Consider the following 14050-nt stretch of genomic DNA (forward strand, 5'->3'; position numbering starts at 1 on the left):
CCCAGGGGGCACTCCATCTGCTCCACCATTTCAGCATTCATGAGCCGCACATGGTACTTTGAAGTATGTAGAAAAAACATATAAAGCTGTGTCCAGGGCCGAATTGCTGATTTTCCGAATCAATCAAATCTTCAGATTCAGACTGAGCCGTATCAAATTGGGGCAGTGATCTGAATCAGTTAATCAAATCATTGTCCCCCGAATCAGGCCAAATCCAAATTAGAATTGAATACAGCCTGCTTTGCACACCCCTAGTAACAAAGCATTTACAATAAGATAATAGAGTAATCAGGGACCACAGCCAATAAGATGCTGCAAGTACAAGTCAGGGGCACTGAACAACAATACTCCAGCAACTGTTCAATTCAAATGGACACAACACACATTCTGAAGCAAATTTTGTATGTTGGAAAACCAAGTGCTACTGGGACACAAACAAATAATTCCAGCACATAAAAAACATGAGCATTTGTTCATCTCTACATGTCAGTCAATCTTGAGTTAGGTTGCCTCAAAGACAATTTGCATGAAATGAAACAGATGTTATAGTAACAGGATCAATTTCAGAAATCCATAATATCTATTCAAGTGAGCAACACCCTTCTTGGCATTTCATATGATAATGAAAGCACGTGGTTTTCGAATCACCAGATCCTATAAGGATGCACGTAAGGCAATGCAGGTTTCTGTCTCTGAAGGGAAACTACTATTTTGAATTTGCATTTGCTTTTGCTACTTACTTCAAAAAGTTAGTTTTCTTTACATTATACAGTTTCTAAAAGCAGAATGTCATGCTGTAAACCATTACTGGATGTCCAAAAAAATGTGATCTGAACATTTCATTTTAATACTCGACAGCATAAAACAAAGAATGCAGCCTGGGGCTCTTGCACCTTTTTCATAACGCAAGATAAATATTACTGAATGCAAATAAGGTACCTGGTTTCTCAGTTTCTGAATTTCTTCCTCTCTGTCTTTTATTCTGCTTTGTAAAGTATTTTTTGTCCGATACAGCTCTTCCTCAGTGTAATGGAGCTCCTATAAAATGAACCACAGCCAGTTACAAAATAAAATGTTTATACATGCCCTCTGGAAAGTTTAGGAAGACATATTAGCTGCTTAGGGACTTTATACTAGAGCTGTACTTCTGCAAAGTAGTAAATACTCAAAGTTTAATCTCTGCATTTTTTAAATTTAAAGGGGTGGAAATACACTGCTTGGGAAGACTGACCAAAGTGGAGTGGAACCTGTACCTACAAGATTACCAGGCTTTTACAATGCAGATAGCCTTAAGGCAAATTACAATCTAGAGTCGACCAAGTTTCATCTACTACTCTATCTACTTTCCTTCACATTCTGTTGGTCTTTCTTTATTTTATTGCCTAACCACAAGGGTTGTTAACTATGGTTCCCTGCAAATAGATAAGGAAGGAAAAATGAAATGCATTGGCCTGAATCCGAGAAAAAACCTTAAGGGTCTCTACTGAAATAAATTTTAGAACAACCTAGAAGCCATGTATATAAAAGCATATAATGCTTTCAATGAACACCAAAGACACTTGTCCTGAAAAACTTAGTCTAGTCTAAAGATACAGCATAGATGGAGCACTCTCACTGAGTGGCAAAATTTAGCACAACTCCTGTTAATGTTTTGATTTAGTATATACAAGCTTTTGAATACCCAGACAAAGATCCAAGATGTTTACTATATTATGCTTTGTTATATCTTTGTGTAACTTCAGTTATCTACTGTTAGAGCAACAGGACACTGCAACACTTCTTTCCAATTATCAGATCAACAACATAAAATAAATAGCTGATTAGTTTTGGTTTTTGCCAATTTGATTTCTGAAGCTAAATACATTAAAGAAATAACCCTTGGATATAACAAAGCTGTAGTTATTCATGTCAATATGTAATAAAGCCACCCTAAAACTACATTTGTTTACAACAACTCATATTATGCCCCTGAAAATTAACCTAAAGTTTGCTAAATGTATAGAATAAGTTCCCTCTTTTAGCTCCACTTTTACTAGTCTAGATATAGAGCTGAGATTGAGGGCAGGTAGAGGTGCACTCTCTCAAGGGACATAGGTAACAGAATACACCCTACCATCTGGCTTTGATACAACAAACATCAGCCATCCATCAAAAGCAGGCTTGGAACTTTTGCCTTTTAATTAGCTCAAGATGTTAACATCCAATTAAAATGTAATTTCTGAAAGGACACATAATCCTATAGGATAAGTTGTACCCAGCAGGTATTGTGAATTCTCCAACTTTCTCCATTATTTATTCTCTTGCATGGCTACTTGTTTATAACAGAAATCCCTAGTAAGATATAAGAGGATGGTCTGTTTTCAACTGACTGATAAAACTTAATAGAAGCAGTGATTAACCACGTACAGGGTGACCATATGTCCTGGATTGGCAGGGACAGTTCCGGATTGTATAGGTTGTCTCAGTGTCCTGGCCATTGGAGAAAATTTAAGCAGAAAGTCCCAGACTGCCAGAAACCTTGTAGCCATGGGGTTGGGGCTCTGTGTCTGTGCTGCCCTGTCCCATCTGGCCCTGCTTCTGGCAGCCGCAGGGTGAAGTGTGTGGCAGCAGGCAGGGCCGGAGCAGCTATCAGGATGCACTGGTGAGCATGGTGCCTTGTCACCCGAGCCAGGACTGCAGGCTGGGGGCGCTGTGTGGGCTCTGTCTGCCCCACATTGACTTACGGCCCTGCCCCATCTTGGCACCTGCAGCCACATCCTGGATACATACTGCCAAGCCAGACCAGTCGCATTGCAGCCCCCCACACGGACAGCCCAGTCCAGCCAGGCTGTGTCCTGCCCTAATTGTACTATTTAAAAATTCTGTACTATCCAATTTAAATGTTTTACTTCTTTGATTTTAAGAGCCATTAGAATATTGTAAGATTGCCAGCCTGTCTCCCCAGCCCAAGGATGACTAATGCCATTCCCAAGTCTTTCAAGGGTTTATCCCTTGATGACAGTGCTTGTCACTAAAAAGGGCACAGGGAAGCAGCAGAGAAGCCTGTAGGTAGCTGCACTCCCAATTAGGTGCATGACCAGAAGGGAACTGCCTGACTGGGAACAAGGCCTAGCTGTCTGGGTTAAGAACAGGCCCTAAGCAGTGGAGCCAGCAGTTTGCTGTGAGCAGCTAGGAGAAAAACCGCCACCTGGCTGGAGCTGCTGCTCATGTAACATCTTGGTGGTACAGAGCAGGAGCTATAGGGATGGTGGAGGCTCCTGGTCCTGAGGCATGACCTAAAACTACACCCTGCTGGGGCTGGATGGTGTGGTGGGGCTGCCTGCGGCAGGGCAGTCTTCAGGAAATGCCATACCTGGGCCTCCCCGGTGAAGGGCAAGTATGGGGCACCAGAAAACCTCAGCCCCTGCTGCTTTGTCGGTGACCCTGTGGAGGGGAAAGGCTACAGAAGCACAACCTGAGAACAAAGCAAAGGCCCAGGTTTACTGTGCAGAGCTTGATGCAGGGTCCAGGTCATGTGAAGAAACCCAAGACAGGGCCCAGGTCCATGGTGTGGCTTGAGGTTCAAAGGGAGCTGGGTGTGAAGCTTCTGGGGCAGGGGGACTGAGGCCCAGTGTTGGGTAGGGGATTGAGGCCCCATTATGGGGTGTAAAGGAACCAAGAGGGTACCAAGTCAGGCAGGGAGCCCAAGGAAAAAGGGAGGGGCTTGGAGCCCCAAGTGGGTGCAACTGAGAGCATAGTGCAAGCACACAGGGATTGAGAGTCCCAATGTGAGGGCACAAGGATTACGAGCTCATGTGAGGGCATGGAAATGAGAGTCCCTATGTAAGGCACTGGAGTGAGGGCACAGGAATGAGAACCCTAGCATGGGGCGTGGGACTGTAGGTTGGGTGACAGGCAAAAGTAAATTTAGGCCAAGTGTTAGGCCATGGATGCTAGCTGCAAGGCATGGGACATAGTATAAGGGAAGGTCTGGAGCTGTGTATAGGCCCTTAGCATCAGGGTAATTAAATGGGTAGCCTCCCACTTTCTTAACTTCTAATTAGTTTCAAAGGTGTGGCAGGAGAGCGGTTAGCCATAAGACAAGAGAGCGGGCCAGCAACACGACTGGCCCCGGGATGCCCACTTGTTATACCCTTGAACACAAAACTATTCAATCCAAATTCCAAATGTAAACCCAGTGCTCCCCCAGTAAAGATCCTTTGCAAAGATTTCCACCTCTACCGTACTCCAGAACATATCAAATGATACATTCTGCTTTCAACACCACTTACATGGGATTTTCCAATCTTTTAGGAACCACCCTGACTCTTTCCAGGACCATTTGCTAATAATCCCTAAGCCTAAACACTGCTGCTCTAAAAAGGGACATTGCCTTTGATCAGGCCTGTCCAGCTCCAGACCCGCCAACACCTTACAGGGATACAACACCTTGCTCAGTTTCATTTAAATTAACTCAACTGAAAGGGGCAACCAGGTACTGAAGTTCTGTTCCCATATCCTATGATTTGCCTACATGCCAGACATACTGCCATTCTGACCAGACTACTTTATAAACCTTATAACAAGAAAGGATAAGACACCATTTCATTTAGGCCTAAGCTGCCTTGGTTTGGCTTTACTTACCACTGGGCGAGTAGGTACATGGGCATCTACCAGGGAGCAGGTGATGCATAGTACGTCCCTGCCCCATTCCAAGTTGCTGTAATTTGTTCGTCTGTCCATACACACAATATAAATCTTTTGTAGCAGGTGCATGTGGGACACTCCTGAAACATTTACACTTAAACCCCCCCCCCAAACCTGTGATTAGCCAGGCTTTTTAAAAAGTCTTCTGGCACAACTCCACAAAATACAATGGAGAAATGATGCATTGCACTATTTCTCTGTGCATAAACTCCAGAGTAGCAGTGTGAATAATGAATCAAAATATATCAATACTAGGTGGCAGCCATATATTTTGGAAAAGGTTTATTATAATGATTTTAAACTACTGTATATTATCAATAAAAACTGCCCTGGAAAACATGCAAGTGTTGCACTGCTCACATGATGAAAGTGTTTGATTGCTACACAAAAATCTTGGCTCATAGCCTTTAATAACGGAAGATTTGAATGCATTAAAATTAATCTCTCTTTCAATATCCCGTTTTTAAAGAAACTAATTTTCACAGTTTGTAATCCTTATATATTTACACAGAGAACTGCATCTCAGGCATTGTGTATTGTCAGAAATGCACAGTTTTTGCTTTCTTTGCAAAAGAGTTTTGCTGCATGTTTAAAATTGAATTTACACATCAATAAAGAGTTTAATTAGAACTAAGACTACTGTGCTATGATGAAATGATCTCAAGAAGATCACCGTCTTGTTCACTTACGTAGGCAATGTAGTGTGTGTGTCTTTTAGGATTCTTTTCCCTAACATTGTGTACAATGAGTAACTTCACTCTGACAACCAGAAAAGAGAGGTAAATTGCCACTAGAGACTATAGTTATAGGTAGGGGAGATCTACCAAAGACAAAGCAGTTGCTGCGATTTCATGGGCAGACAGTGGGGCTGGCAGACATTTTCATGGGTGGAACTTAGCTCCACCCTCCTGCAACATACCTCTGATTGGCCAAGGGACCCTGGTGGCCCCAACCCTCACCACTGATTGGCTGCCAGGGCTATCCATCATTTGGCCCCACCCCTTGCCATCAATTGGCGGTGAGGGCTGTCCATCATACGACCCTTGCAGCCAATCAGCGGCAAGGGTTGTGGGCGGCCACAGTTCTACTGCCAACATCCCATGTAAACTTTAATAAGTCAAACTACTTCCCTGGTTGCAAAATGAGGCCAGGCCCATTCTTCTTAAGGCAGGGAGACAGTGGCAAGGAACACAGAATACAAATTCTTCCCCCTCCCCTCCCTCACAGTGGCTTTGCAAAGAATGGCACCATGTCCTGCAAACAATAGCAATGTATTAAAGACTTTGCTTCTCTTGCCCTTGGAAATTGTCCCTGTGGCAACCTGACAAAATCTACTTTCATTTCATTAGGCAGTGCCAATAGGTACCCAGAGGTACACAAACATTAAAGTGTCTTCTTCTGAAATGTTTGCACACAATCTCAAAGCCTACTTTCAAAAGTACATAATTAAATCACATTTTCAGAACACATTCTACTTTTCAAGGAGATGTTATTTGAATGAATGTATGAGAATCTCTAATTTTTGGAGTTAAAAAGATCAAAATCAGCCTTATGTCTTAAAATAGGACCATGTTGCTTGGTTTTTGGTTGTAGCTGTGTTGGTCTAAGGACATAAGCAAGCAAGGTTCTTTGAGTAGATGTGTTATCTTTTATTAGACCAACTGAGTAGTTGAAAAAAGTTATTGGCAAGCTTTTGAGAACAAACACCCTTCTTCAGGCATAGAGAGAGTCTGCTCTTGTTGGGTGTTTTCCTGGATGGATCTGATCTTCCCTGCCACACATCTGCACTTTCACAGACCTGCATTTTACATACTGACTTAAGTTTCTATTTGACCCAAGAGAGTACACAAACACCAGCAGACTTCTCCCTATGCCTGAAGGGTGACTGTGCCCAAAAGCCTGCCAAAAACTTTTTTCCAACTACTCAGTCTAATAAATGATAACACATCTACTCAAAGAACCTTGCCTGCCTTATAATAGGACCAGAACTGTAAACTTCTAGTATGACAAGGCAAGACCCTTCTGCATAATAAAGCACATTTTAGGAATCAGGAGTGCAGCCCTGTCTTATGGCTATAAAAAAGTAATTGAGAGGGTGCACTGATAGCAACCATTTACAGTAGTATCCTTATCAGTTAAAGGGCAACATGCTCACACAAACTGCAGTCCTATAATCCCTCATATCAAGAATCTTGCACAGCCCCATGGACTTCAATGAGATACTATTTATTTGTGCAGAACAGACTACAGAGGTGGCAATACTTTACTCAATACCCAATTCTACCCTTGCAAAAAATGGCAAACACTCCTACTGAAGTCACTGGGTTTAAAGTGACCCATAGTAACAACAACATGCATCTTAAAATCACAAATTACTTCTTCAAGTAGATATGATACATAGATTATCAAAATTTATGATGCATCTGAAAGCTTGTAAACAAAAACTTCTTTGCACAAGGAAGTTTAAGATTGGAAAAAGGTCAAAATACCAACTCAGGGCAATTTGACAGATTTGAATTAAAGTCATAAATCTTCCAATTCTAGAGCCAAAACAGTTTCCAGAGCTAAAGTTATACCAGGCCTCCTGTTTACCTGCTTTTGCCGTTCCAGTTCAGCCTCCACTTCTTGCTTGGCAATTTTGTGTGTTGCTATTTGCTCTTGTAAGTCCTGAAGCTGCTCCCTTGCTGATTCAGCTTCATTTACCTGCTGAGTCTCCATATCCTAGAAATAATATAAACACTTTTATTCCAATAACATCAAGCCATGAAGTAATCCTTAGAAGTAAAATCAAAACTCATTTCTGCAGGGCAGAACTCAAAATGTAGTTTAATTTTTGCACATTACAGCAGAAGCAGGATCATGTGGACAAAGGATCATTTTTTCTCAAAAATGGCCAACTATCTCCTGTCTTTCATCTACAGCTGAACCCTAGGAAACAGAGTTGGACATAATTGCAGGAAGAAGGGATAAAGGCAGCAGGGGCTACGTAGAGACTGGGAGTCACTTCAAAGATCAGGGGCCCCACCATGAAATTCTGGAAAAAATAAAAGCAAGCACTTATGTCCTCTTCTGCAAAGGAGTACTTGTGGTGATTTTGGAAAGAAATACCTCTCATTTTAAAGGAGAAAATAGTAGCAAGACACCCCAGTGGCTCCTTTCCACACCTTACTCCAGATGCATAGGTTAGTCAGGGAGAATGGGAAAAAGAAAGCATAGATCAAAGAAACCAAACTCAACATCAAACATATATTTTCTAAGCATATGCCAGAAACACAGTATCATTCCCAGCAGACTGAACATCTACAATCCGCCGACTACTACACAACTCCGAGTATACTTCACAACTATGCAAGGGAACTTCAGAAAGAACTTAGAAATTATCTCCTTCACAACCTACTCCAAAAGAGGTCAACTCAAGAAGGAAATCAATACATGCTGCAACAACTTGAGAGAAATCCAGATATCTTCCCATGTATTATACAAAGAGACTACTAAAGATATCTTACAATATTCATCCAATATAAAAAGAAGAAATGGAACCAATGGCTACAGAAACAAGTTTCCTAGCTGTAAAACAACCATCTGAGAAACAACATCAATACCTTACAACATACCAACCTCGTACTCAATTACTCAATGAAACTGGAAGAACCAATCAACCCTCAAATAATATCAATCTCTCCACTCACACACTTACCAAAACCCAAACAAACAAAAAAAACCAGTCTTCTCTAAAGGTCTTAATTTCCCTCCAAAACCCTCCCCCCCACAATTATATACTTCAATGTGGAGAACTTGAGACGCAAGCATTAGAAATCTTCTTAAAGGAATATTACCACAACCAAAATGAAGAGACTTCCAACAACACTTCATCCTTTGACAACATTAAGGAAAAGATTAACCCCCCCCCCCCCCCCAAAAAAAAAAAACCAAACAAAAAAACCAAACAAACCATCAGCTTGGACACCTCACAGTAGATGAAATTCAAACCTCTTGACCACTATATTGACTGCTTCAAGGAAAGATTGAACAATGAAATAATCAAACGCCACCATAATAACCTCAGTCTCAGAGACAAGGGCCATAGAATTTCTAAGATCCAACCACCAGATAGTAACAAAACCAGCAGATAAAAAGAAGAGCTATAGTTATCCTTAATCATGAAATCTACATAAAAGAAGCCTACAGACAGCTCTCCGACACCACCTACTATGAAAAACGAGAGGAAGATCCAATGCACTTTTTCAGCCTAAAACTCAAAACCACCACCAAATTAATTTCCATCTGCACTACATGAAAAAGCTACAGAACTTGATCCCTCTACTACCCAACCCAGGGACTTTTTTTACATGCTTTCTAAAGTCCACAAACAAGGGAACCCAGGAAGACGTATAATATCCAGCCATGGAACCCTAACTGAGGAACTACCAGGTTTCATCGAATCCATCCTAAAACCTCTTGTAACCCAAAGATGGATATTTGTCCAAGGCACAACAGACTTTCTACAAAAACTTAAAACAGAGGCCACCTTCTCAGCAATACCCTCCCATTTATCATGGATGTTATCAGCTTATATACCAACGTCCAACACCAGGATGGCATCTAAGCCTGCCTTACATATCTACAAGAGCAAGATTACGACTCGGAGTACAGACCTAAAGTTATTACTGAACTTATATGCTTCATCCTCACACACAACAGCTTCACTTTTAATAACCAACACATCCTTCAGACCATAGGGCATAGCTATGGGCAGCAAAATGGCCCCACAATTGCCAACCTTTTTATGGCCACTTGGAAGAAGAACTAATTTCTCAAGAACTGCACCATCAAACCCATGCTATACTTAAGATATATAGATGACATCATCATTTGGACTGAAAAAATCTGCCATTGCTAACCGATTCCATCACAAATTCAATAATCATCACCCTTCCATCAGATCTCTTGAATACTCCAGCACCAACATTTCCTTTTTAGATACTATGATCAATATCCAGAATGGTAAAATATAAAACCACCACATACAAGAAACCTGTGGACCAACATACATATCTGCACAGAACCAGCAACCACCCTAAACACACCAAGAAAGCTGTAATATACAGCTAAGCCCTCCAAAACCACCAAATCTGCACCAAGGAGAACACCTGTGATCATCACCTCACAAATCTCAAAAGGGATTTCACTGAACAAAAACACTCCTCCGGAGAGATACATTGCACTTTTGAAAGAGCCACCTGGATACCATGTGAAGAATTGCTCCAGTACAAAAACAAAATCCCCATGAATTGCACACCATTAGTATAACATACCATCCCTCTCTGGAACTTCTTCCCAGAACAACCCATCCTAGCCTTTAAACAAGCACAGAACCTTGCCAACCGAATCACCAGAAGCAAACTTCCTCTGGCCCAAAACACACCAAATGCATCCAGACCATGCTGAGACAAGAAATGTAAAGCCTGCCAACATATCTCCACCACTCCCACAATAACTACACCCCACAACAGAACCATCACCATTCCTGAATCTCATCCAGTGCACTAAATGCCTTGATGGAAAATATATAGGAGAAACCAAAAAACAACTGTTACCAAAATGAACACACACTGAAAATCTAATTCCCTGTGGGTACACGCTTCTCACACAAGACAACCACTCTCTCTCCAATCTGAGTAATGTAGGAGTAAATTTAGTTGGGCTTCTGGCCTACTTAACTAGAAAAACAGACAGAGACCAGAAGTGCTGATACTGCTTATTTCAGTTACGTGTTTTGAGATAACAAATCCTGCATGTCCTATTACCCTGTGCACAGATGTTCAATTAAGTAAACTTGTTTTAGTTTCTCCAAGGTCGTATTTTTTTCCTTTTCTCTTTATCTGTCTTAAGTATAAAAATGCTTGAAAAAACTTAGAGAGGAAGAGGATTCCTTTGAAACAGACAAGTGGGCGATTCCCCTTGCTGTATAAAATCCTCCCTGTAATCACAGTATAGTCCTAAACAAAGAAAAGCTGGCTCTGTCAGTTCTGATTCAACCACAATGGGAAGTTTGATTTCTTTCACAGTTCTAATCCTCAAAGTGAATTTACAAAACACCTTTTGCAGATGAGCCTATGAACTTCGCTTTATAAGTCTACTGGATACAAAAAATCATGGACTAAATATAGACACTGGATTTATGGCACCTATCTGCCATTCGATAACCCCAGGTAACTTACCAGCTACATTCCATCTCCCCGCCCCCCACCTACCTGTCTTACACCCATCATCTCCCATGGCCTCAGATCCTCACTGCCACACATTTGCGTTTTCACAGAACTGCATTTTGCATATTGGCTTCTATTTCATCCAAGAAAACAAAACAAGAGCAGACTCTCTAAGAAAACAAAACAAGAGCAGACTCTCTAAGAAAACAAAACAAGAGCAGACTCTCTAAGAAAACAAAACAAGAGCAGACTCTCTAAGAAAACAAAACAAGAGCAGACTCTCTAAGAAAACAAAACAAGAGCAGACTCTCTAAGAAAACAAAACAAGAGCAGACTCTCTAAGAAAACAAAACAAGAGCAGACTCTCTAAGAAAACAAAACAAGAGCAGACTCTCTAAGAAAACAAAACAAGAGCAGACTCTCTAAGAAAACAAAACAAGAGCAGACTCTCTAAGAAAACAAAACAAGAGCAGACTCTCTAAGAAAACAAAACAAGAGCAGACTCTCTAAGAAAACAAAACAAGAGCAGACTCTCTAAGAAAACAAAACAAGAGCAGACTCTCTAAGAAAACAAAACAAGAGCAGACTCTCTAAGAAAACAAAACAAGAGCAGACTCTCTAAGAAAACAAAACAAGAGCAGACTCTCTAAGAAAACAAAACAAGAGCAGACTCTCTAAGAAAACAAAACAAGAGCAGACTCTCTAAGAAAACAAAACAAGAGCAGACTCTCTAAGAAAACAAAACAAGAGCAGACTCTCTAAGAAAACAAAACAAGAGCAGACTCTCTAAGAAAACAAAACAAGAGCAGACTCTCTAAGAAAACAAAACAAGAGCAGACTCTCTAAGAAAACAAAACAAGAGCAGACTCTCTAAGAAAACAAAACAAGAGCAGACTCTCTAAGAAAACAAAACAAGAGCAGACTCTCTAAGAAAACAAAACAAGAGCAGACTCTCTAAGAAAACAAAACAAGAGCAGACTCTCTAAGAAAACAAAACAAGAGCAGACTCTCTCTGTGCCTCAAAAAGGGTGTTTGTTCTCAAAAGCTTGCAAAGAACAATTTTTCCAACTATTTAGTTGGTCTAATAAAAGATATCCTATTTACCCAAAGAACCTTGTCTGCCTATGTCCATAGAGACCAACACGGCTACAACCAACACCCCTAGTATCAAAGAAGCACTACTCACCCCAAGAGAAACCTTTTCCTACCCATCATTAGTAAATCAATACTGAATCCAACTCAATAGCAGTTTCAACCCCAAATGGCTACAAAGCAGTCTTGAGTATCTTTGTAGCGGTAACACTACAAGTGGTAGGTAGGCATCTAAAGCCCCAGATATTTTCAGTGAAACATAAGGATACTGTGTGCAATAAAAAGTACCTGTAGCTCTGTTCTCAGAAGCTGCATCTGCCCCTTTAGCTTTTGTATTTCCTCCTTCTGTGTGTCTCTTTCATGTCTCAGTTCTTCTAGCTCCATGGTGCTTGCAGTATGGCTATCCAGACCTTCAATACCAGAGCCTTCCTTCAGGCTGTTTATCAACTTTTCTTTTGACTACAGGATTAAACAGATTTGTGTATTAACTGATAAATATTAAATATGTAATTCAACATTTAAACAAGCAGCTTAACTCTCATTGAGGATGAGCGGTCCATACTTAAATGTGTGATCAAGACTTGGCTCTAGAATCCTGGAGCAAAACTAGAATTAAAATTTATTTCTTTAGTTCCAATGTTAGAATTAACAAGGACCTCATGGATTTTAAGGCCAAAAGGGTCCATTATGATGATCTATTCAAGTGGTGCTCAATCGTTTGGTCCCACAGATCATCGATGAATGGCTTTGTGCTGGTCCCCATCCACCAGGATCAGGCCCTGGAGCCTGAGCCACCCTTGCCCACTGGGATCATGCCCTGGGGCCCTGTGTTTCCCCCTGTCCAGCCCAATTCATGGACTAGTATTCCAAGTAATACACCAGGGGTGGGCAAAGTCCAGTCTATGGGCTGGATCACTTCCACAGTGGACTCCATTTCCCAGCAGCCTCAGCCTGTATTGCTGTGGCCAGTTTCCACAGAGACTGCAGGAGTGGTGGAGCTGTAACAGTGTGCAGCCAAGCTGGGTGCAAGGCAGGACAGAAACTTCCTCTGGGACCAGGATCTGGCAGCGGTGACAGCAGGATCCAGGTAGGGGCATGCAGGCAGTGGATCACAGCTGTCCTGGCTCTGGATCACACTGTCACTGCTGCAAGATCCCAGCCCCAGCACAGCTCTCCACACTTCTGTGCACCCTGCCAGTGTTGCTGGGGCCAGTCTTCATGGAAACTCAGGCCCCATGCTGTCCAAGCTTCATGGTTGCTACAATCTCTATGGAAACCAGCCACATGGGCAGGGGCTGCTGGAAATTGAGTCCAGATGCCAGCCGGATCCACCATTTTTCCCTGTAATACAGACTTGCTGCTGAAGGTCATAAGCTCTCCATTTTTCATCCAAATACTTTTTCCCTGTAATCCACAGTAGGCACATGCCAAAAGCATGTGTGTTTGGTGTAATAAAGTAGAAGAGATCTGTATCCATGAAATAGTTTCTAATTTTCGAATCCTATACTGCCATGTCTACTGAAAAGTAGGAGTTAAGATTGTATCCAACTCAACTGAATTTCCAAAAATTTTGCTAGAAAACTTAACTGTATATCATCCAAGGAATGAACTCAGCAGTAAATTTCATTTCTTGAACACATACAAAGGCAAAGGGGAAAAAAAGGTCTCTCAAATACAACCAGAGGTGATATCCTTTACCTAATAAGATGTACAAAAAGAGAGAGCTCTTCTATGGGGAAACTTAATCCTGTTACCACCAAACTTTTAAATGGAATTTGTTTGCATTTATAACATAACATACACCCACTGTTGCATATTTAGAGCTGAGCCAGCAATTTTATCACTGTGGGTGGATCCTTACAGCTGCAGAGTCCCTGTGACTTAGTATTATTCTTCATAAGAACTGTGGTCTGCCCACACAGAAATTATTTTAAAATTAAGGTTTGAATTTCCATGACAATTGCTTAACTCTCTACATGAAATTCTGTTGTCAAATTATGAAGTTGTATTTTCAGATCTACCATACCGCTAAAAACGTACAGTAAAGAATTCAAAGGATATGT

The 14050-nt window shown here is 41.3% G+C and overlaps 1 protein-coding gene across 1 annotated transcript in view; it reads right to left on the reverse strand.

Moving 5' to 3' along the window:
- GOLGA5 (golgin A5) overlaps positions 1 to 14050 on the reverse strand; it is a 43819-nt gene that overhangs the window by 14025 nt on the left and 15744 nt on the right. Inside the window, exons 7-9 of the mRNA XM_019518639.1 lie at positions 12276 to 12446; positions 7279 to 7407; positions 940 to 1038 (exon numbers count right to left, since the gene is read on the reverse strand). Coding sequence (XP_019374184.1) covers positions 940 to 1038; positions 7279 to 7407; positions 12276 to 12446 — 399 coding nt within the window. The remainder of the gene's footprint in view (positions 1 to 939; positions 1039 to 7278; positions 7408 to 12275; positions 12447 to 14050) is intronic.

The sequence above is a fragment of the Gavialis gangeticus genome, unplaced genomic scaffold (genome assembly GCF_001723915.1).
Source record: "Gavialis gangeticus isolate Ggan-Ray unplaced genomic scaffold, GavGan_comp1, whole genome shotgun sequence".
Classification (NCBI taxonomy): Eukaryota; Metazoa; Chordata; order Crocodylia; family Gavialidae; genus Gavialis; species Gavialis gangeticus.